This window comes from Cibotium barometz, chromosome 21, assembly GCF_041138505.1.
Source record: "Cibotium barometz isolate CiBa-2024 chromosome 21, ASM4113850v1, whole genome shotgun sequence".
Classification (NCBI taxonomy): Eukaryota; Viridiplantae; Streptophyta; class Polypodiopsida; order Cyatheales; family Cibotiaceae; genus Cibotium; species Cibotium barometz.
The window spans coordinates 9,242,419-9,266,628 of NC_141066.1; the positions used below are offsets into that span (position 1 = coordinate 9,242,419).

The window sequence follows — 24,210 nt, forward strand, 5'->3', positions numbered from 1 at the left end:
AATACCGATCCTTCTCCGAAGTTTTCGCATATTACAGTGGTATCAGAGCCTACTTCAAGGACAAAGATTCAGCAAAGAAAACCAGAAAAAAAAAATTCGCTCGTGTGGTTGGTTTTTAGACGCCGGTGGACTACCCCTTTCGGAGTGACTCCTGCCCCTCGAAGGACGGTTGGTTTTTAGCCTCCGGAAGCCTCCGGAAGTCTCCCACACAGATAGTGGATGGTCAAATTGCGTTTCGGAAAGGAATTGCATTTTCCCGCTATGGCGAGCTTCGGCGACGAGAGAGAACTAGAACCATGGGACCAGAGTGCACCATGCAACCCAGCTGGGCACCAGGCTTGAGTGTCACAGACATGTTCCAGCAGATGATGCGAGCAATCGCAAACCACACAGCCAAGTTGGATGAGCAGAAGACGCAGATCTTGGCTCTGGCGGAGCGTTCTCGCTCTCCAACGTCGCGCTTTCCATCTCCTCCTCCCTCTCCTTCCGTATCCCAGATACCAGATCCTCGTCACAAGGACCCTCTCGTGGGGTCACAGCCGCAGCCAAGCTCCTTGCTTGAGTTGCAAATGCGTGCATTGGAGATTCGACAACGAGAAGACGACGCCATGCGACGCGTGGAACACGAGCGTTACCTCAGAGCTTTGGACGCCAGATTGACACCGGCGGCGCCCTTGAATCATTTTCCCGAGAAAATGAATTTCAGTAAGTATAATGGTAAACTCGATCCCACAACTCTTTATTCATGGTTGCATCAATTTGAAGCTTACTTTGCCGCAGTTAGGAAAACAGATACTAACAAAGTGATCTTAGCTAGTTGGTACTTGGAAGGTGAGGCCATTCCTTGGTGGACTCAGTGCGCTCATGCCCACACCAGAGCAGGTATGGCAGCTTATGGGTGGGACGAATTCGTTCACGACCTTAAGCAGCGGTTTCTACCGCCCCACTACCTTGAGCGACTCGAAGACGAGTTCAGGGGAGCGCGTCAGAACGCACAACCAATCCTTCAGTTTGTCAATAAAATTTCGACCTTGTGTCTGCAATTAGGCTTATCTGATACGGACAAGAAAGGGCAGTTTTTGTATGGCCTGGACTCGCAAATCCAATGGGAGGTGCATATGTTTAGGCCAGCCACCTTTGAGGACGCACTCTCGCTTGCGCAGAGTGCAGAAATGAAACACAATGGTGGCAAGCCCAAGACTTCCCAGCCGGCTTCTCCCAGGGCTAACACCTCAGGGGGCAAAAGCCAAAACCAGACAGGGTCTTCCCCAGGACAGAGCCTGGGAGCCTCTGGCTCCAAGAACTCGAACAATGTGTCTAAGCTTACTCCTTGTCACACAAAAGGACATACTTCTCAGGATTGTCCGAATAAGCCTCCAAAGGCCGCCGCCGCCTCCACAGCTTCCGTGGTGAGCACAGCTCCCACACAGACCCCAGCGGCTACCCCTAGTTCTTCAACCCCCGGTGCTTCAGTTGGAGCAATTATTAGCCAGGAGCTCGAAGATAGGCAGAAGGGCGCCCACGACCAGGAGTATGAGCGCAACGAATTGCTCAAGTCCTTTGGCTACATAGGTGGCCAGAGAGTCGTTGTCTTGTTTGACAGCGGCAGCACAGAGGATGTGGTCACGGAACAGGCCGCTAGGCGTGCCCGTTTCGAGCTGACTCCGGTGGACAAACAGGTTGAGGGTTTTAGCACAGGTATGACAACGAGCGTCAAGTATGAAGCTCTAGGTGCTAAGTTAGTGATTCAGGGCATAGAGTTTGTGCGTGACTTTATGGTTGCCCCTCTTGTAGGAGCAGACATAATTTTGGGTATCCAGTGGTTTCACAAGTTTCTTCCTGATGTCAAGTGGGACAAGCAAACATTCCAGATCGATCGGAATGTGTCAAACACCCCGGTGACCATTAAGTGTGAGCCAGGTATTCCAAACTTTCCGCTCATAAGCCACTTGCAGGCTAAGCGAGCAGTCAAGAAAGGCGCTCAGTGTGCGATGATTTACATCCAGACAGCCCAGACGGTGGCCAGTGCTTCCGAGAAGTACTCAGTTCTCCATGAAAAGTTCCAGAAGATTTTTCTTCGGGACAGTCTCCCTCCCCAGCTCCCTCCGTCCAAACCGGAGGATCGCAAGATTGACCTCCTCCCAGGCTCGGAACCCCCGAGCAAGTTTTCGTATCGCCTTTCTAAGGCAAGTTCGACCGCCAACTCCAAGAATTGTTGCAAGCTGGCTTCATCCGTCCCAGCATTTGCAGCACCGATCTTGTTTGTCAAGAAGAAAGATGGGTCTTCTCGGTTGTGTGTCGATTATCATGCACTCAACAAGCTGACTATCAAGAGCAGATTCCCGATGCCTCGAATTGACTATATTCTCGAGAGGCTAAATGGAGCTAAGGTGTTCTCTAAATTGGATTTCAAGAGTGGGTACCACCAGGTACGGATTGTAGAGGGGGACATCCCCAAAACAGCCTTCCGTACAGAACGGGCCCACTATGAATTTGTGGTCATGCCATTTGGTTTGACGAACGTCCCAACTACATTTAACCGCATGATGATGCGTGTTTTCCGGGAGTTGATTGGAGAGTGTGTGTTGATATTTTTGGACGACATACTCATATTTTCAGCTACAAATGAGCAACATGACATTGATGTGGAGAAAGTCCTTAAGTTGCTGGAAAGCAACGAGCTCTACGTCCATGAAAAGAAGTCAGAATTTTATCTGTTCCAGGTACATTACTTGGGATATATAATTAGTGCTGAAGGCATTCGACTTGATCCGGCTAAAGTGGCCGAGATTGTTAACTGGGAAGTACCTCAGACCGCTTATGACATTAGATCATTTGTGGGTATATGCCAAGCATATTCCACCCACATTGACAAGTTTTCCGACCTCTCGGCAGACCTCACCGATCTGCTAAAGGGAGTGAAAACAAGAAGGCAAAAGATTCGAATGACTCCACGAGCATTGGAGGCATTCCAGAACCTCAAGGTGGCTTTGTCAGAAGCGCCTTGTTTAGCCCTTGCCTCGTGGGACGAACCATTTCAAGTGATCACCGATGCGAGTAACATCGCAATTGAAGGTGTATTGCAACAGAATGGTCATCCGGTAGCTTACATGCCTCGTAAGTTACTGCCCGCCGAAAAGAACTACTCAGTCTATGATCGTGAACTTCTTGCAGTTATACAGGCCTTGAAACATTGGAAACATTTCCTGTATGGCCGTGACTTCGAGGTTCGCACTGACCATCAGGCATTGCGTTGGATTCAGACGATGCCAAGTGCACAGTGGAGTGATCGACAACACCGCTGGAGTCAGATATTCCAGCAGTTCGGTGGTATGATTGAGTACCTTCAAGGAAAGGCCAATCCAGTGGCCGATGCTTTGAGCAGGAAGAGACAAGTATCTGCGATTCAGACCACTAGACTTGACCTTGTTGGTACAGGACTAGAAGACATGAAGCACACGTACGCGAATTCCGAGGAATTCGATACTCAGTGGGAACAGGCATTGGATGCCACATGACCATGCCATTTTCTGATACGCGATGGTTGGCTTTTCTACAAAGGCCGACTATGTGTCATGAAATCATTTCGGGCAGCTCTTCTCCATGATGCCCATGACGCCATTACAGGTGGTCATAGGGGCATGAATTCGACTCTGGAGAAATTAGAACGGCAATACTATTGGCCAAAGATGAGGCGTGATGTGTTTACATATGTACAACGCTGTGACATTTGTCAAAAGGTGAAAGCTCCTCGTGGAAAGAAGATAGGGTTGTTACAGCCTTTGCCAATTCCTGAGGGTCCTTTCCAGGACATTTCGATGGACTTTGTCACAAATCTGCCTCCTAGCCCATCCACGATCAGCAAGGTAAGTGGGAATCGTTTTTGCCTTTAGTTCAAGCTGTTTTGAATGACTCTTTTTCTTCAGCTATTGGCAGGACTCCATATGAGGCAGCGTTTGGAAGGCCTTTCCACTCGTTGTTAACCAGGACTTCGTCTTCAGTACCGGAGGCGAACAGAGTGACGGAGTCTTACCAAGAGATCCTAGAGTCCGTTAAAGACAGATTGGCTAAAGCGCAAGAGGCCTACACTCGACACGCCAATAAAGACCGAAGGGACGTGAAGTTTTCGGAAGGGGATTGGGTGTATCTTCGGATTATGAAGCAAAGATTGAAGCAGGTGGGCAAGCGATGCCCAAAGTTGTCTTTCAGGAGCTTCGGACCATTTCCCATCCGGAAAAAGATTAATGAGGTGTCTATGCAGTTAAAGCTACCTCCGAGTTGGACTATGCACGATGTATTTCATGTCAATTGGTTAAAGCCATATGCAGGGGATTTTTCCACAGGAGCAGCAAAGCCACAGGATAGAAAACACCTATGTAAAGCCAAGTTTTGTCACAAAATGTGTGAAGGCTTATCTGGCATATTTCTACCTGAAGGTGGTTTACAGGACATGAGTTTATAGGATTTTACTCACTTATATGGTTTATAAGGATTTTTGTTCACACTTATTTATAAGTGGGTGGACATATGGGGATTTGAACAAGGAGCTTATATATGAGGTGGACCTAAATTTTTTTAACCATGTGTAAACACTTTAAGTGGGCGCCCCTTTTATCTCCCAAAAAGAGAGGTTTATGGTATTTTTGGAGGGCCTGCCACTTTTAACAAGTGGAAAAGCAAGCATGGGCTGGATATAGAGGGGAGGGCCGGATCTATAAAAAAAGAACAAGTATGCACATGATGACGGGGGAGTAGGCGGGCAGCAGTGGAGACGTGTTCTCTCCCTCTCCTTCTCCTTGGCTCCTTAGCGCTGTCCATACAGAAGGCAGCAGGCGCTTCTCTTCTAGGCGAAGGCTGACGGGCTGGTTTCTCCTCTCTATCTTTCGCGGCCGTACAAGTGCAGCAGTGGGGCAGCCTGTTCCCTCCTCTTTTGCGCTGGCCGTACAGCAGGGGAGTAGGCGGGCAGCAGTGGAGAAGTGTTCTCTCCCTCTCGAAGGCAGCAGGCACTTCTCTTCTAGGCGAAGGCAGACGGGCTGGTTTTTCCACTATCTTTCGCGGCCATACAGGAGCAGCAGTGGGGCAGCCTGTTCCCTCCTCTTTTGCGCTGGCCGTATAGGTCCTGTTTGTTCTCCTCTTCACTCAGTCTTCAGCACGCGCCAACTTTTCTCCTCTTTCTTGCCAGTTTGCTGGCCGTACAGAAGGGAAGCTGACTGGTCAGATTGCTGGCCATACCGTGGGCAGTGGGCAGATTCTCTCTCTTTCCCTTGCACCGGACATACAGTCATAGTTGCAAACATTCGCGAATGCAAGGCGTTGCAAACGTTTGCAAACATTTGCAGTTTGCACCCCTTTGCAAACTTTACCTGCAATTTTTTTTACACTTACGAATTGGGCCACTTTTTGGGCATTTCTAACATTACGCGGACACCTTCCGCCCCTTGCGCGTTGTCGACCAGCAGTACACGCCTACACGGAAGCGCTTCCGCCCCCTGCGCGCTGTCGACCAGCAGTACACGGCGGCGGGCGCACACCCCTACGCTCTTCCCTCTCCGCGCTATCCAGTGTCCACTGTCGACCAGGCTCCAGGCTCCAGCAGAAGCGAGCAGCTGCACGCCTAGGCCCTACGCTCTCTGCTCCAGGCTCCCTTGCGTGTCTCTACTCACCCACGGGCCACAGCCTACAGGCCACAGCGAGGCCCAGCCGCCCAAGGGGCTTCCGACCCGCGAGCTTCCGACTCCCGAGCTTCTCTCGAGTCTCTACTACCGAGTGAAGGACTTCCTGCCTTCAAGCCTTGGAGATTTGAGAATGGGAAAATCCTCGGGACCGGAGTGGGAATATGTAACCCGCTTGGAAAAGAAAGGAAGAGGGATGTATCAGTGCAGGTGTAAATTTTGTCCTCATGAGTGGATAGGTGGGCGTTTGCGAATTCGTGCTCACATCCTAGCCATTTCAGGGCACGGTGTGGACAAATGTGAGCATGCCCTAGAGGATGTGAAAGATATATGCAGGCGATTGCATGTCAAAGCTGACCCTATGTATGATAAAAAGGCAATTGATGATGCGGTGGGGGATTTGGGGGATGCTGCTCAGGATGTATCAAATGTGGCAGCTTCAATGTCAAATGTATGTGGTTCTTCTAGTACATGTAACGAGGCAGTTTCTGCAAACAAAAGACAAAGAGTCTCTAAGGGTAGCCATTCTCAAGGAAAATTGGGAGCAGCATGGCAATTGCAAGCAAGAAAAAATGCAACAATTGCAGTGCGGCGTTTCTTCTATGCAGAGGACATTGCTCATTGCAAAGTGAAAAGTCCGTATTTTTTGGATATGGTCAAAGCCATTGGCGAAGCCGGAGCCTCATACAAGCCACCTTCATATGAGGCATTGCGTGTTAAGGAGTTGAGAGATGAAGTCAAATGCATAGATAGAGATTTGCTTGGCATAAGAGATAAATGGAAGAAATATGGATGTACAATTGTATGTGATGGCTGGTCCGACACCAAGAAAAGGCCAATCATTAATGTGCTGGCATCATGTATTTATGGCAGTGTGTTCTTAAAAGCTGTTGACACAAGCGGTCAATTGAAATCGGGAGAGTTCATCTTTGGTATCCTTAAAGATGCTATTCTTCATGTTGGTCCTACCAATGTTGTGCAGGTATGCATGGACAATGCATCAAATTGTGTGGTTGCGGGAGAGCTTGTCGAGGCTCAATGGCCTCATATCTTTTTTACGCGTTGCACATGCCATTGTTTGGATTTGCTATTTGAAGACATTGGCAGCTTGACATGGGTTTCCCCCGTTCTTGAGTGGGCAAAGAAGATTGTGAAGTTTATAACAAGGAAGCCAACTCTTTTGGACATGTTTCGAAGGTACAGCAAGAAGGAGCTTTTAAAGCCAGCAGAGACACGTTTTGCTTACACATTTATTGTATTGTCAAACTTGCTAGATGAGAGAGTCTACACTGGCTTGAGGAAGATGGTTGTAAGCGATGAATGGACAAATGCAAAACAGGTGAAGAACAAAGTTATTGGCTTGGAGATTACAAGCAAAGTGTTAAGAGACAAGATTTTGGCAGGATGCAAGACAGATTGTGAAAATAATGGCACCTATTTTGAAGATTCTTCGCATGGCTGATAGGGAGGGAGCCACCATGGGATTAGTTTATGAGCTCACAGATAGGATGGTGGAAAGCATACAAAAAATGACAGGTGTTGATGAATGCAAATTGAACCAAGTAAAGGCTTTATGTGTTGACCGTTGGGACATGATGCACTCTCCTCTTCATGCCACAGGCTATGTATTGCATCCAATTTGGAGAGGCAAGGGACAAGAAGCAGATGAAGAGGTGCAAAATGGATGGATGACATTTATTGAGCGTTATATGCATGGAGATGTTGTTGAGCAAGGTGCATTGATGGATGAGTTGGATAATTATAGGTCATTGAAAGGTACTTTTTCTCGCCCACTTGCTCTAGATGAAAGTAGAATGCATGAAGGGGTAAAGTGGTGGGAGTCTTTTGGTGCAAGCACCCCTAAATTGCAACAACTTGCCATTCGAGTGCTTTCTCAAGGAACTACATCTTCCCCATGTGAGAGAAATTGGAGCACTTTCTCACTCATTCATACCAAAAAGAGGAACAAGTTGAAACCTTCAAACACTGAGAAATTGGTATACATACATACCAACCTTCGACTTGTTTCCAAAATCAAGGCAAGAGGGTATGAGAAAGTGGAGGTAACTTTGGAAATGATCAACAAGGAGAAAGATGATGAGAGACTTCTTTCTTCACAAGAGGCTCGTGAGTCTATGGAGGATGAGGAAGAAGAGGACATGCATGCAGTTGGTACTGAGCAGGCTGAAGCTGATATTGTTGAGACAGATGAGGATGCTACTTCATCTTCTTCCTCTGAAGAGGAAGATGATGAATGATCACGATTCACCATGTACATGACCTCTCACACACGGGCACTTTTTACCTTGGCTGGACAAGGGTTTTTTCCCCGTGTGAGCACACTTCACTTTTAGTGTGTTGGGCTCTTTGCCTTGGGACTACAGTCTAGTACTCTGACTTATGTACTTCACTCTTTATGCGATAATATGAGTATTGAGTACATTTCCAGCACTCTTGAGTCTTGAGTCTTAAGTTCTAAATTCTAACATCTTTTAAGTTTCAAGCTTTCAAGTTTTTCATTGTGTTTTCAAGCATTGACTTTGAACATTCTATTTATGCCCAAAAAAATTATTTTTTTAACCTGCCACGAATGCGAATGCATCCACCCTCAATGCATTCTTTTGCAAACTCGGCATTCTCGAATGCGAATGCACGAATGCAAAGAATGCTTGCAACTATGCATACAGTGGGCAGTAGGCAGCTATTCTCTCTCTTGTTCCAGACAGTTTTGAGGGCTGTTTTTGAACTACCTTTGCACAGATCTTGCGAGGATCTTCGTGGATCGTGGACTTATCAAAGTACTGTGGCACGCCATACAGTGGTACAATGGCCAGGAAGGACTTCTCTCCCTTTTTGCTCAGGTTGTATAGTGGTACAGCAGCTGGGCCAAATCAGGGACTGTTTTTGGAGACACAAGATTGTGTTTTGATTCCTGTGCAAGTGTTTGCTGAGGAAGTTAGTGGAAAGATCTGGTGTTGTTCACACCCACACCTTGGTATTTTGTAAAGCTTCGCAATCAATAAAGAAGTTCCTACGGGTGGCCGCTCAGTGTTGTGTCCTTTTAGTATTGTTTATGATCATTTCCGCTGCATTTTCACATCTATGTTTGACATCTGAAGTGTCTGTCCGTCGCTCTGGGTTCCCGTCCGGTTTCATTGGTATCAGAGCTCAACCTTTCTAGCAAAGTAGACTTGACAACAACTCTTGGGAAGGAAAAGATCTTGGTCGAATCCGGGTTCGATAGCTTCTCTATCATGGACAAGTCAGCTTTGTTGAGTATTAATCCAGACAAGCTTCTTGAGCAGATGACTATTATACTTCATGAGACTCTTGACAAACAGCACACGAGGATTTGGAGAGGACTCTTGATCTTCCTCCGGGCTTTGAGGAAGTTCCTCGAAAGAGAACAAAACCAACGCGCAGAGTTAAAAACAGTGTTGGCTTCCAACTTGATCAGATTCGTGGTCCCCACAGTTTACAGGAAACCCAAAAGCCATTACCATTTTCTCCTACTTGTGGATATTGTGGCCTCCGTGGCCATGAGTCACATCACTGTGCAAAATTGATCATTTTGAGTGATTCAGAGGACGAGTATGCAGCCAAGTCTCAGGAGCTCTAAGATCATCTATTATCGAGAAAAAAAAATTTCGTGGAGTAACTTTTTGTACATGAGGATAGTTTTTGGCATAGCTTGAGCCATACTTTTTGGGATCCTCCGATGATCATGCTCCCTTTTTGGTTAAGTACTGAGGCTCCTAGCAGTATGGGATGCTAGAACTGTCGCCTACACAAGGATCTCATATGGAGGGTATTCTAGTGGTATGGGATGCTAGAATATGTCGCATATGCGGTTACAAGATTATGAATTATTTATCAATATCATGGTTTGGCTAATTCTAGTATGTGAGTTGTTTTGAAAGCAACATAGCAAGTATTCTACGCTCGTATGGTTGGTCGAAGATATGCAAGGCTGCCCTGGACCACAGCGTGCCAGTTGAGCTTCCCTGGCTTGTATGAACATGTGCTTATTGTGGCAACTTTGCGGAGAAGGATTTCTCACATCAATCATACCATGGCACATTCCTTTTGCATGTATGTGGATGGATCCCCAGGAAGGACTCTGGTGTGAGCTCACTGACATGGCAAGAGAGCATGTATGACTTCTGAGGCTTGACATGGTAACATGTATGGCTTGTGAGGTTTGACATGGCAGAGCATGACATGGTAACATGTGTGGCTTGTGAGGTTTGACATGGTAGAGCATGTATGACTTGTGAGGCTTGACATGGTAACATGTGTGGCTTGTGAGGTTTGACATTGCAGAGCATGTATGACTTCTGAGGCTTGACATGGTAACATGTATGGCTTGCGAGGTTTGACATGGCAGAGCATGTATGACTTCTGAAGCTTGACATAGTAACATGTATGGCTTGTCAGGTTTGACATGGCAGAGCATGTATGACTTCTGAGGCTTGACATGGTAACATGTGTGGCTTGTGAAGTTTGACATGGCAGAGCATGCGTGGCTTGTGAGGTTTGACATGACAAAACATGTGTGACTTCTAAGGCTTGACATGACGAAAAAATGTATGGCTTATGGAGCCTGACATGACAGCACATGACTAGCAACCTTGGTGCTCATTTCGTACTTATGTTTTGGGAAGGATTCAACATCCTTGAACATTCAGAAAAGCGGCTTATGGATTTATGGATATTTGGGACACAGTTGGCTCTTGTGCCTGTGTCTGGTTATTCTCAGAGTTATTGACTCAGGATAAGGATACAGTTTCTTGATACGGTTGGCTCTTGTGCCCGTATCTGACTTTGGATCGTGGATATGGGATTATGGCTTTAATGTTGTACTTATACAACTAATGGGTATTGGATCTGCTATTCTTGAAGGATATCTCAATGGTATCAGGTTTATACAGTTGCGGACAACTGCTTTATAAGACGGAGGGGATGTCACCATTTGGTCCCTCACCCGTCTCGACCAGTGTTTTATACACTAGGTAGAACCAAGGTGTGAACGGGGATTTTTCCACAGGAGCAGCAAAGCCACAGGATGGAAAACACCTATGTAAAGCCAAGTTTTGTCACAGAACGTGTGTGAAGGCTTATCTGGCATATTTCTACATGAAGGCGGTTTACAAGACATGAGTTTATAGGATTTTACTCACTTATATGGTTTATAAGGATTTTTGTTCACACTTATTTATAAGTGGGTGGACATATGGGGATTTGAACAAGGAGCTTATATATGAGGTGGACCTAAATTTTTTTAACCATGTGTGAACACTTTTAAGTGGGCGCCCCTTTTCTCTCCCAACAAGAGAGGTTTATGGTATTTTTGGAGGGCCTGCCACTTTTAACAAGTGGAAAAGCAAGCATGGGCTGGATATAGAGGGGAGGGCTGGATCTATAAAAAAAGAACAAGTATGTGCATGATGATAGGGGAGTAGGCGGGCAACAGTGGAGAAGTGTTCTCTCCCTCTGCTTGACTCCTTAGTGCTGTCCGTACAGAAGGCAGCAGGCGCTTCTCTTCTAGGCGAAGGCTGACTGGCTGGTTTTTCCTCTCTTTCGCGGCCGTACAGGTGCAGCAGTGGGGCAGCCTGTTCCCTCTTCTTTTGCGCTGGCCGTACAGCAGGGGAGTAGGCGGGCAGCAGTGGACAAGAATTCTCTCCCTCTCCTTCTCCTTGGCTCCTTAGCGCTGTCTGTACAGAAGGCAGCAGGCACTTCTCTTCTAGGCAAAGGCAGACGGGTTGGTTTTTCCTGTGTCTTTCGCGGCCGTACAGGAGCAGCAGTGGGGCAGCCTGTTCCCTCCTCTTTTGCGCTGGCCATATAGGTCCTGTTTGTTCTCCTCTTCACTCGGTCTTCAGCAGGCGCCAACTTTTCTCCTCTTTCTTGCCAGTTTGCTGGCCGTACAGAAGGGGAGCTGACTGGTCAGATTGCTGGGGCAGCAGGCAGATTATCTCTCTCTTTCCCTTGCACCGGACATACAGTGGGCAGTAGGCAGCTATTCTCTGTCTTGTTCCGGACAGTTTTGAGGGCTGTTTTTGAACTACCTTTGCACAGATCTTGCGAGGCGTGGACTTATCAAAGTACTGTGGCAGGCCATACAGTGGTACAGTGGCCAAGGACTTCTCTCCCTTTTTGCTCAGGTTGTACAGTGGTACAGCAGCTGGGCCAAATCAGGGACTGTTTTTGGAGACACAAGATTGTGTTTTGATTCCTGTGCAAGTGTTTGCTGAGGAAGTTTGTGGAAAGATCTGGTGTTGTTCACACCCGCACCTTGGTATTTAGTAAAGCTTCGCAATCAATAAAGAAGTTCCTACGGGTGGCCGGCCGTTCCGGCTCAGTGTTGTGTTCCTTTTAGTATTGCTTATGATCATTTCCGCTGCATTTTCACATCTATGTTTGACATCTGAAGTGTCTGTCCATCGCTCCGGGTTCCCGTCTGGTTTCAGTCATGCCCTTTGGTCTGACCAATGCACCGGCTACCTTCAACCGAATGATGGATCCGGCCAAAGTCAAGGCCATTGTGGAGTGGCTAACTCCGACGGATGTCCATGAAGTGAGAAGCTTCCTTGGACTTTGCTCATACTATCAGCAGTATGTGCGCTATTTTGCACACATTGCTACACCTTTGCATGACTTGTGCAAGAAGAGAGCTGTTTTTAGCTGGACTCAGAGAGAGGAGGCAACCTTCAAAAGCCTGAAAGAAGAAGCCAGCAAACATATTGTTTTGCATCTACCAGATTTAAACAAAGATTTTGTGGTACATTATGATGCTTCAAATGTAGGCATAGGTGTTGTTTTGATGCAAAAAGGAAGACCGGTTGCCTATGAAAGCCGAAAGTTACATTAAGGTGAGAAGAACTACTCCACCTATCAAAAGGAATCACTTGCAGTGGTCCATGCCTTGACCATCTGGAAGCATTATCTCTTGGGCACTACTTTTGTGGTCAAGACTGATCACCAAAGTTTGAAGTACTTTCTTACCCAGGAGAAGATGCCACCTATGCAGATGAGATGGGCAAACTTCTTGTCCATGTTTCACTTCACAATAGAGGGCTTGAAGGGCAAAGACAACTTGATGGCTGATGCTTTGTCTAGAAGACCTGAAGTTGGTGCCATCACTATCGGATACCACACCGACTTCACAGTAATGCGTGATTTATATGCTACAGATGCAGATTTTACCAGGTATGGCACTGTTTACACAGCAAGGAAACATTAAGACACCTTTCTCAATAAGGGAAGGTTTCTTAATAATGAAGGATCAGCTTTACATAGTGAAGGAATTAAGGCAAAGGGTCATGGAGGAATGCCATGCACCTCCTTCTGCTGGACATAGGGGTATTCGTCCTACCATACAGATATTAGAAAGATATTTCTATTGGCCTTCTATAAGGAAGGACATTGAGGCATTGGTTCGTGAATGCATCACATGCCAAAAGATAAAGTTTGATCAAGGCAGGTCACAAGGCTTATTATAGCCTTTGCCTAGTCCAAAAAAAACCATGGAAAAGTATTGCCATGGACTTCATCATAGGATTGCTGAAGACTCCAAAGGGGAATGATGCCATTGCCATGGACTTCATCATAGGATTGCCGAAGACTCCAAAGGCGAATGATGCCATCTGGACAATTGTGGATAGATTCAATAAAATGGCTCACTTTGTTCCAGTGAAGAAGACAGTGGGGACTCCACAGATGGCTACTACATATTTGGCCCAAATTTTCAAACCTCATGGACTTCCGAAGACCATAGTGGGAGATAGAGATCCAAGGACTACTAGCTTGTTCTAGAGAGCCCTCTTTGAGAATTTAGGCACTAAGCTCAATTTTCTTCTTCTTATCATCCCCAAACAGATGAGCAAAGTGACAATATCAACTTATAGATTTTAGATCTTTTGAAATGCTTTTGTACTGAAAAGAAGGCAACTTGGGAAAAGTATTTGCCGCTTGTTGAATTTGCATATAACAACACTGTACATTCTTCTACAAGAAAAGTGCCATTCGAAGTAGTCTATGGACGGCCGCATTTGTTGCCCATAATGCAAACCAAAGAGAAGATCCTTGCAGCTAATAAGTTTATTGAAGACATGGACCAGATGCTCACTCAAGTTGTAACGCGCGGAAGCTCTGGGTAGTCTTCTTTCAGCCCTAAACACTCTTGAAGACCTTTTGATGCGAAAACGCACCATGATGCAAAAACGCAGGTAGAGAGAGAGTAGAGAGAGAGAGTGAGAAGTGCTGGAATTTCAGTATATACTATGTACAAAAAAAAAAAAGATCTTTGCAGCCATGGGCTGCCTTCATAAAAAGGTTCCTAACCCTAAATTCTATCCCCTATGGGACCCCTAGTGACTCACACCCCTAGTGGGAGTGAATGACTAAAATGAGGAACACCCTTGGCCTTTTATACTTGCTCTTGGACTTCTAGGACTGCTGGAAACTGGCCGACTGCTGGTCGGCCAGTTATAAATGAGTTAAATGCCATTTATATCAGCCGACTGGTTATTCTTGTCTTGCCTTCATGCGCCTTGCTTCCTGGTTCAGCCGACAGCTTCCTGTCCTCAGCCGACTGCTCCCTGGTGCTTCTCCAAGTCCAACCTGTCCACTACTGCATCTTGTGCTCCACAGTCTGACTCTGTCTGGTTCCTAGTCTTTATCTGCTTGCCTCTTCTGGATCTAGCCCTAGAAATGTCCATGGCATCTGTGATGCACATGACATCCCCCTCTGCTAAACTTGATGACGGGAATCCAACCTGCTCTTGGATGACTGTCATCATCCCAATCCTGTTCCGAAGTCCCTCTGTCATCATCCATCCCTGGCAAACCTTTTTCTCTGAAACTCCGGTCTGTTCTCCAAACCACTCTGTCTCTGATGAAGATCTATGCATCTGGTCTTCCTCTAGTCCACCATCCATTCCTGCCCTGACTCTGAACACCGTCTTGGTCTTCGTTCCTGGAAGTGAGTCTGGCACTCTCACATCACCCTTGGAGGATCAACCTCCCTTGGGACCGTTCCCTTAGAACCCATCTGGCTCACGGAACTGCCATCCCCATCTGGCACTGTGGAACACCACCAACAAACCTCCTGGGAGTTCTTCCCGATCTGTGTTCCCGCCTTGGGCTTCGAATCCGTGTACTTTCCTGTACCTTGGACCTGTACACCTTCATCTGGGACTGAATCAGTGTTTAGCTTTGCTGAGCCTGATGCTCTGATACCAATGTAACGTGCGGAAGCTCTGGGTAGTCTTCTTTCAGCCCTAAACACTCTTGAAGACCTTTTGATGCGAAAACGCACCATGATGCAAAAACGCAGGTAGAGAGAGAGTAGAGAGAGAGAGTGAGAAGTGCTGGAATTTCAGTATATACTATGTACAAAAAAGGTACAGATCTTTGCAGCCATGGGCTGCCTTCATAAAAAGGTTCCTAACCCTAAATTCTGTCCCCTATGGGACCCCTAGTGACTCACACCCCTAGTGGGAGTGAATGACTAAAATGAGGAACACCCTTGGCCTTTTATACTTGCTCTTGGACTTCTAGGACTGCTGGAAACTGGCCGACTGCTGGTCGGCCAGTTATAAATGAGTTAAATGCCATTTATATCAGCCGACTGGTTATTCTTGTCTTGCCTTCATGCGCCTTGCTTCCTGGTTCAGCCGACAGCTTCCTGTCCTCAGCCGACTGCTCCCTGGTGCTTCTCCAAGTCCAACCTGTCCACTACTGCATCTTGTGCTCCACAGTCTGACTCTGTCTGGTTCCTAGTCTTTATCTGCTTGCCTCTTCTGGATCTAGCCCTAGAAATGTCCATGGCATCTGTGATGCACATGACACAAGTACACCATGCCATAGAGAGATCTCAAGCCAAAACGAAGAACGCTGCCAACAAACATAGAAGACACACTCATTATAAAGAAGGTCAGTGGGTGCTTCTCAAGTTTGAGAAGGCACGCTTGAAGAAGAAGAAAGGGAAAGAGAGACAATTTATTAAACTCCCAAACAGGTACTATGGACCATTCAAAATCAAACAAATGATTAATGATGTAACTGTTCGACTTGAATTAACCTCGCATTGGCAAATTCATAATTCTTTTCATGTAAGTTTATTAAAGCTATATCATGGAGAGGTGCCTACTTCTCCAGGCATGGAAGATCCACCTGAAGTACATGAGCAGACTATAGAGGTATTACAACAACCTGAACAAATTGTCTATCATAAGGAAAGGAAAGGACCCAAAGGAAAGCTTATCAAGAAATTCCTGGTAAAGTTCAAGAACTATCCACCCTTGGATGCTCAGTGGATGGATCCAGAAGACCTTGAAGATTATCCAGAGGTATTCAACCCTTATCTGGATGCCTTTTCGTTGAGGACAACTTCAATATAGTGGGGAGGTATGTCACCCACCTGTGTTTGTGAGAAACCCTAACCATGTACATCAAATCTTGTATCAAGAATCTTGAAGATAAATATAACTCGGACATGTTGTCTGACCTAGCACAGCACGCTTCATGATTAGACATGATTTCTTATTCCGGAGGAACCCATGAATGGACATGCTTCCATCCCTAAGCGGGGAAGTATGATTGGTCATGGACATACTTCCATCCCTAGGTGGGGAAGTGTCATTAGACATCGAAATCTGATTTAAGAACTTTCCCTTGATCTTTTGGGAAAACATAGGTTGGAATCAGAATTAGAACGGTTGAAAATCCCCAAAGCTCCCCTCCCCTCCCCTCCCCCCCCCCCAAAAAAAAAATGATGTCATGGTGACGAATCTGCTCGCCCATGCCAGCTCAATAACTTTCCCTTCAACTGAACATGCAAACTCATTTTAGAAGTTTAGTTATCAGCATCTCTTTCTATTTCTTGAAGGGGAAAAGTTACTTATGAAGAACCATGACTTTCTATTTTTAAAAAAGAAGATTAGACCATCTCTTTCTATTTTGTGGAGAGAACCATTAAGAAAGTTTCTTGTGCACACTCATTAATTCCATCTCTTTCTATTTTCAAAAGGGACTTTAGAAACCATCTCTTTCTATTTTTGAAAACGGGAAAAGAACTTCACTATAAAAAGAGGCTAGCTATCCTCATTATACACATGTGAGAGGAGAGGCAAGAACTTCAGAATCATTTTGTGTGAGAGAGAAAAAAGTTGTGAGAGAGAGAAAAAACACTTAGAGCTTGAGAGCAAGAAGACAAGGAGGCTAAAGCTACTCTATCAAGTGTGGAGATTCTTTTGCAAAAGAAAACCATCAATTCGTGGCGGATGTGTTGCCCAAGTGTATGTGAGAAAGTGTTTCAAAGCCCTTGAAGAAAAGCTAGCTAAATTCTTCTTCGAAGGACTACACTCTTGTGTGCATCCAAAACACAAGAGAAGACAACCGGTTGTGTGACCCATTGGAAGGCCGCTGGGGTGGCACACAGACGGGTGAGTTTCTCCAACTCTTGTGCATGTATGGTAAGCCATCATGTACAACTTATGAGATTCCAAATCATTTGTTTGATGGTGATACCATGCTGAATTTAATCAACCTGTAAAAATTTTGGAGGAATAATCTATATTCCTGTGAAGGGGCCCGGCCGTTCCGGGTCTGTGCTATGTCGGCTTTCTCTCTTCCATTCTTCTATCTCTCTCACAAGTGATTGCTGAAAATTCTGAGTGCTTTGCTTCAAAATTCAGCAATGATCAAAGTTGGCTAAGTGTGATTAGCAGTGAATAGTTTGTTATGCAACTGCGGCGAGTTTCATACTACAACATACCCACTAAAGTCATCAGTGTCCAATAGTGGGTGTAGAACTTGGTATCAATATATGCTCCCACGCACACACCACCCCCACGCGCACACACACACACACATAAGAGCATACATTCTAAGTCTACACACATGTCTATTAGGCATGTTGGACCCGAGACCCGGGAGTAGCTCTAGGCGGCCAAGCAACTTGGTGGTATGGGACGCTGGGGTGTCCTGTCTAGGCGGAGCTTACTCACAACAATATGGACATCAGGCTCGGGGGTGGTTCCAAATCAAAATATAAGACTAGGAGGTGAGTCACTATCGCCATCATTGACCTAAAGTTCAATATGAGTTATCACAACCCTAAGAGGGATCTCACATACGTGGTCCTAACATCTCTCTTGTAAGGAGAAAACACACGTCCTAAGATTTTGAATCCTTTCTAGATAGATCTTTGAGTAAGCTCATTTCCCAAGGATCCCAAGGATCCCAAGGATCCCAAAGAGGAAAAAAGAGGAGAAAAAGAGAGGGGGTGTGTGGGGTTAGCATACTGCCATGTATACATCTTGGGGCTGCCTGTGCAACAGGACCCATATATATCTGCCATGTGCATCCCATCATATCAAATATAACATCTTTTTGAGATGTGATTTGTGCAACAGCCACACGTCCTGCTATGCATGTCTCTTATCATTGTAGGCTGATAGACAAGTTCAAACCTTGTAAATGAGACAATATTGTCTCTAGGCTAGGATAGGCATCCATTACAATGTCTGGCTTTGTCCTTAGCCATGCACTTGATTTCACATAAAGAAGCCATGCCAGAGCAACAAGATGCATTGCTTCAAATGGCCTCTCTGGACACACCTTACGACATAGTTTCAAGGGACACTACAATGCCACGAACTACACATCACACAGATACATCCATAAAACGTGAAGACAACCAGAGAATATGGCCCCCAGGATGAGCCTTAACTGAGATCAAGTCCTTAAATTGATCGAAAACGGGTTTATCAAGATACAATCATTATGGGATCCCTCGACGATTCAACATGATATGAGAGGCCAGGATAAGCTTTGTTGCACAGCATTGAGCAGATTAAACACAATAAAAGCAAACAGCTTTCATTTGCATTAACAAGAGCTAATATACATTAACCAGTTATAATAAAACATGTAGCTTGCTTACACCAAGGCATGTCATTCGCCTGGTTGAAGGCGAACTTGCTTCTAGTCCAGATCCCGCATATGGCTGCAACCATCGCGGTTTTTTTTGAAACATAAGCTTCAACAGAAATTGAAAAAGACTTGAATATTGATACTTACAAGGCAGCCAGCTTCAAAAATGTTTGATTTTACCTTTTATCAATTCTTTATCCTTGTGTTGTTTTATGGGCCTCTGAATAATAATTGTGATCTAAATTATGGTAGATTGCAATCTAGACTATCAATTCTTTGTCCTTCTGTTGTTATAATTATCTCAAAAATAATTGCAATCTACTATAACTAATAAATTGCAATCTACATTGTCAATTCTTTACCCATCTATTGTTATGGGACTCCCAATACTCTACATTATGGCAGCCTTTGAGAGCTAAAAGGAACATAAATACACATACTACACGTATGTACATTGTATGTAATGTCAATGATGTATACATGTATGAATGAATGTAAGTAATGTCGGTATGTGTTAGCATTTGATGTTGTACATTGTATGTAATGTGAACGATGTATGCATGTATGAATGTATGTAAGTAATGTAGGCATGCGTGTGCACTCACGCATGCCTGTGTGAATGCACACACGTGTGTATGATGCCTGCAAGCAACCAGATTTGTGCAGTCTAAAATAGCATGTACGTAGACCACCAGCCCTATAGCAGCCAACCACGAGAGAAAACAACCATACAAGAACTCAACTAGAGATGAGGCTTGAGATGCAGTCGACCAGCACATATGTGGCTCTAGATGCAGTCAATCAGCAAGTATGTGTGCATTCCACAAGTCGGCCAGCCCCAATTACACCAGAAAACCCTAGAAATATTCATGTGGGTGTGTGGGTGTGTGGGTGTGTGTGTGCACAGTACATGCGTACATAATACATATATGTTTCTTTTGGGGCATCAACAATTGCCATAATAACTAGAGTTTGCTTGGATTTTACTCTAAGGTTACCACCACCTAAATACCTTGAAAATTTCTTCTTTGTAAGTCTGTCACATATTTACCAGAGACTGAAGAAGTGCAACAGCACCAAATTGTGTGTTGAATACTTTCTCCAAGGTAGAAATCATCAAGCTCTCTAGCTCCTCTCCTGCCTCTAGAGCACTGGCAAAAATAATTTCCAAGAAAGGTCAAAAACAACCAACAATGGCACTCCTTTTACTTTATCCTATTTCTTCATCTTTTTTTTGTGAGCCTCATTATATTATACTATGTTATATTGTACTATGATATATATACTACTACCAGTCCACCGATGTAGAAGGCAGGGGTTGAACCCGCCCCATCATGCTGGAAGTCAACCGCCTTACCAACCCACTACAGGTTACACCTTCTTTTGTAAACAATAAGTAAAGTAGCCCATAGCCTGAGTGGCTATTGCACAAAGCCTCGAAAAAACAAAAAACAAAAGTATGTGGAGGTGCATTCTACATGGCATACGAAGAGTGGTATGGATCCCTTCCTCTAGGACGCATTCCTTCTTCTCTCTCTCTCTCTCTCTCTCTCTCTCTCTCTCTCTCTGTATGTGTATGTTGTTCTCTCTCTCTCGGGAGAGTCAGGAGGAGGGGGGGGGGTGCCTAACCTGAATAGAACGGGAAGTGGATACCGATTGAGAAATTGCTCGGTAGCTGCATCTGAAGGGACACCTGAGAAAAATGTAAAATCGTTTAATTTTTTTTCTCTTGTTTGTTGGAACACGTGATACAAGAACATGAGAGAGAGCAGTAAAACCTGGAGTTGAAAAGAATTGGGACGCGTCCGTCGACAAGGCAGATAGGTCGAGTGAATCTACGTCCATGGTGACAACCGTCTCCATGCTTGAGCTCTGCAACTGGTTGCGTAATTCCTACATGCCAAAAGTGCGCACCCTCCTAAGCCATGGCTGGACACAGGGGCAAGGCCTTTACACATCATGGACAGTTTACATGACACACACTTACAGGACAGTAACAGCACCTGATGTAGGGTTCGGCTTAGAACTCGTTCAAATTTGTGCAAAGCTTGCTCAAATTTGTGGGACAAGGAGAAGAATCCTCTTTAAAATTGTTAAGTTTTAGTTGTGTATTTTGCAAAATTTATAGAGAAATACCTTTTCAAAATGGTCAATTTTCTCTTCAAATTACAATGAGAAGGTTTTCAATCAGGCTCAATCAAATATATTTCTCGAACATTGAGGTCTTGATGTGACGAAAGGCGGCTACTCGTCTACCAAGCCAACCCGACTCGTGTTACCTCCTAAACCCTCCCTTGAATCTAACTCGGCACAAAAACACTAACCTCTAAACTTGGCCAAGCTTTGCCAACTTCACAATAGTTTACCATTTAATACTACTGTGGGAAACACACTTAGTAGGGTAAGGGGCCTATTAAGAAAACTCCAAACACCACGGGATGTTTTTTTTTGCGAGCTTCCAAGAATATCTCACGAGCTTTTGAATTTATAGTTTTTTTTTCAAGACATTGTCACTACATTATGGTGGAGTTTATAATCGATTATTCTCTCTCCTCCCCTATCTCTCTTCTCTCTCATCTCTCTCTCTCTCTCTCACACCATGATGCATGTTGCTCAAAAAGATGCCCAGGGCCCTCAAAAAGATGTTTGAGGCCCACAATATCCCATCCCCACCTTGTCTACACTAAGACTAGCTTGTCTCATCACACAAACACACACACATACACACATCACCATTATATTTTTTTTTCTAGTGAATAATTTTAGACTTTTGACATAACAAATGGGCAGTATGTTTTGATAAGTTTCATGATCTCAAATATTCAAGAAACAAGGTTTGAAAAGCCCTCAGACCCTTTTTTTGAAGAAAAAATCATAAACACACATATACATATAAGTCATCATCATTATATTACCAACATTTTTTCAAGTGCATAATTTCAAACTTTTGACATCGAAAATGAACTCAAAAGACCCAAATATGGTAAAAATGACTCTACGCTTAGATATCTTTTGATGAGTTTTATGAATTTTAAATATTAAAAGAAAAGTCTGGAGCCCTCAAAAGCCAACGCATGGTTTCTGAGGGCTTCCCAGACTTCATTCGCTAGCTTGTGAGGGCTTTCCATACTTTTTTTTTCAATATTTAAAATTCATAAAACTCATCGAATGGTACCCAAGTTTATAGTCATTTTTACTGTATTTGGGCCTTTTGAGTCCATTTATGATGTCAAAAGTGTAGAATTCTACACTTCAAAAAATGCTTATAAAAATACACTTGAAAAATAGAAGCCCTCAAAACCAACCGCTAGTGCTGGCTTCTAAGTGCTCTTGATACTCGTGTTTATAATCATTTTTATTATATTTAAGCCTATTTTTTAAGTTTTAATCATGAAATTTTGCAATAGATATTTTTTTGCATGTAATGGTGACTTGTGTGTGTGTGTGTGTGTGTGTGTGTGTGTGTGTGTGTGTGTGACCATTTCTTGTCAAAAGCTCGCAAACGAAAACACCACATTACACCCCTTTATTAAAGCTTCGAAAGTGAGATGACCATAGAAGATGACCATAGAAGATGGGTCACTTGTGTGGTCAAAGTTATGCATTAGTGATAGTTGCATGCTCCCACAACACTACCTTGGTAAAGCTAGGCATTATTGATAGTTGCATCCCTAATTGGGCTTCGGACCAGTGTTTGATGGCCATTTCAAGTTTTCTTTCATGGTAATCTCACTTGTAGCTCACTCTAGACATTACATGGTCCAATATGTTACCCGGACATTTTGACAATTAGCCTTATCGTATACCATCATGGAAGCAACATACCTACATCAATCATGAATCCCTTAGCCATCTTATTAGCAGATCAAAGAGAAAATAGGGAATATTTTGCTACCCAATTTTACATATGATATTGTTGACCTATGTTGGTTACACCATTTGATTTCCATCAACTCTCAAATGAAGATGCATCCATCTATGTGGCTCAAAAGAGAGCAGTTGTTACATCACTGTAGTCGTCGCCATAGCCAAGGAGAGCTCCGAGCTCTAGTCACCACTCAACCATAGAGGAATATGGATAAGTGTCCACATTACCGGGCTTATATAATGGCCTGCCTACCCATACTAGCCCCCGACCGCCCACTATCCTCAAACCCGGGCACCACACATGCTCTTGCATGTGGACTCCGTGTCCAATCAAGCTGTGCCCACCGCTACATGCGACTCACACATGTCGTTACAGGCTACGTGACATTACTGCCCCCCTTCTAAAAAGTTTTCATTTGCGAAAACAATTTAGGAAAAGTTGTTGGTAAGCATATATAGTTGATCTCACTTGAGAGCTTTTCTAGTTTATTCTTTCACTTAATAAGTGTTTATCGATACACAGTAAACCTCTTGTTCCAATCTCTCAACTATAACTTTAAGGTAAACTATGTGCCTTGGTTTTTACATGCCACTAACACAAAAGTTAGATGTACTTGAGATCTCTCCGGAACTCAAGTTTGTAGACTACGCTACCAACCGTAGACTATGCTACTAAATATTTGTAGACTACCCTACCACTCTATGCTACCAACTTGTTGACTCTTTTCCTTGCATAGCTCTACGGCCATAGAAGATCTAGACTAAAGTCCATATATAAAACAACGTAAATGGAGCAAATCTAGCCACATGAACAACAAAAAAACACATTTCAAAGGTGAGAGGTACTCCTCTCCAAAGTTATCTATGCACAAGCATATGCTCTAGAACCTCGTTGGGTTTCTAGTTTGACCACCATCAATCTACGAATGGTTGACCACACTCTTACTTAAAGTGATATTCAACCTTTGAAGATTTCCTTCAAAGATGACTATCAAACTTTCTATCTCTATTCAACACTATATCTATAGGTAGGCCATATATTTTGTAGAGTTTGATAAAGAGCCTTTCAAACTCAAATGTTTTCACATCCTATTAGTTGGTCAAATGTTGACCTTTTTACTTTTCCCTTCAAGAAGAGTTTTTGTCAGCAAAAACGGTTCAGAAAGTTGTAAACAAGTGTCTATGTGTAGACCACATGGTCATCTACGTCTGTAACATCCCTAACCTAAGTACTATGATAAGGAAAGCAGGATACAGCACACATTTTCCTTAAGTACTATGACCAAGGAAACATGCAACACTTATGTTTCATCTTGAACACCAAACCATAGTTGCCACTTGCAACTATGAAAGATGTCAATAAAACACAAATTGCTACTAAGGCATCGAATAACATCATGCCTTTAGTATACGCCAGAAGTTTTCAAATCCTCAAGAACTTCATAATGAATGTGCTCCGACATTCAAGGAATTTCTTTACATGTTATACGACATCAAAGATGTTTTGGTTAGAAACCACATGGACTTTAATTCAACAAATTTGTGCAATTGTTACAAGTCTTTAACAAATTGTTCTATAATGTGGTAAAGTTCAATTGATCTTACACATAGTTCAAGGAAACCTACACTTTTCTCTCTCTAAAATTTCTTGCGTTCTTCCAAGAATAGTTTACAGATCTTGCAACGAAGATGATTTCCACATAGACAGTGTCTATGTGATGTATAATGTACTAGA

At 44.2% G+C, this 24,210-nt stretch overlaps 1 protein-coding gene across 2 annotated transcripts in view; it reads right to left on the minus strand.

The window, feature by feature from the left end:
• The window catches only part of LOC147626809 (ARM repeat superfamily protein), a 149,613-nt gene extending 128,913 nt beyond the window's left edge, over window positions 1-20,700 (minus strand). Inside the window, exons 1-5 of one of the 2 annotated variants that reach the window (XM_086815355.1) lie at window positions 20,612-20,700; window positions 20,387-20,501; window positions 20,238-20,301; window positions 19,660-19,759; window positions 18,619-18,681 (exon numbers count right to left, since the gene is read on the minus strand). In XM_086815355.1, coding sequence (XP_086671481.1) covers window positions 18,619-18,681; window positions 19,660-19,759; window positions 20,238-20,301; window positions 20,387-20,471 — 312 coding nt within the window. In that variant the 5' untranslated portion in view covers window positions 20,472-20,501; window positions 20,612-20,700. Of the gene's footprint in view, window positions 1-18,618; window positions 18,682-19,659; window positions 19,760-20,237; window positions 20,302-20,386; window positions 20,502-20,595 lie in introns of both variants that reach the window. The other variant, XM_086815356.1, reaches the window with a different exon arrangement.
• Window positions 20,701-24,210: the final 3,510 nt, after the last annotated feature.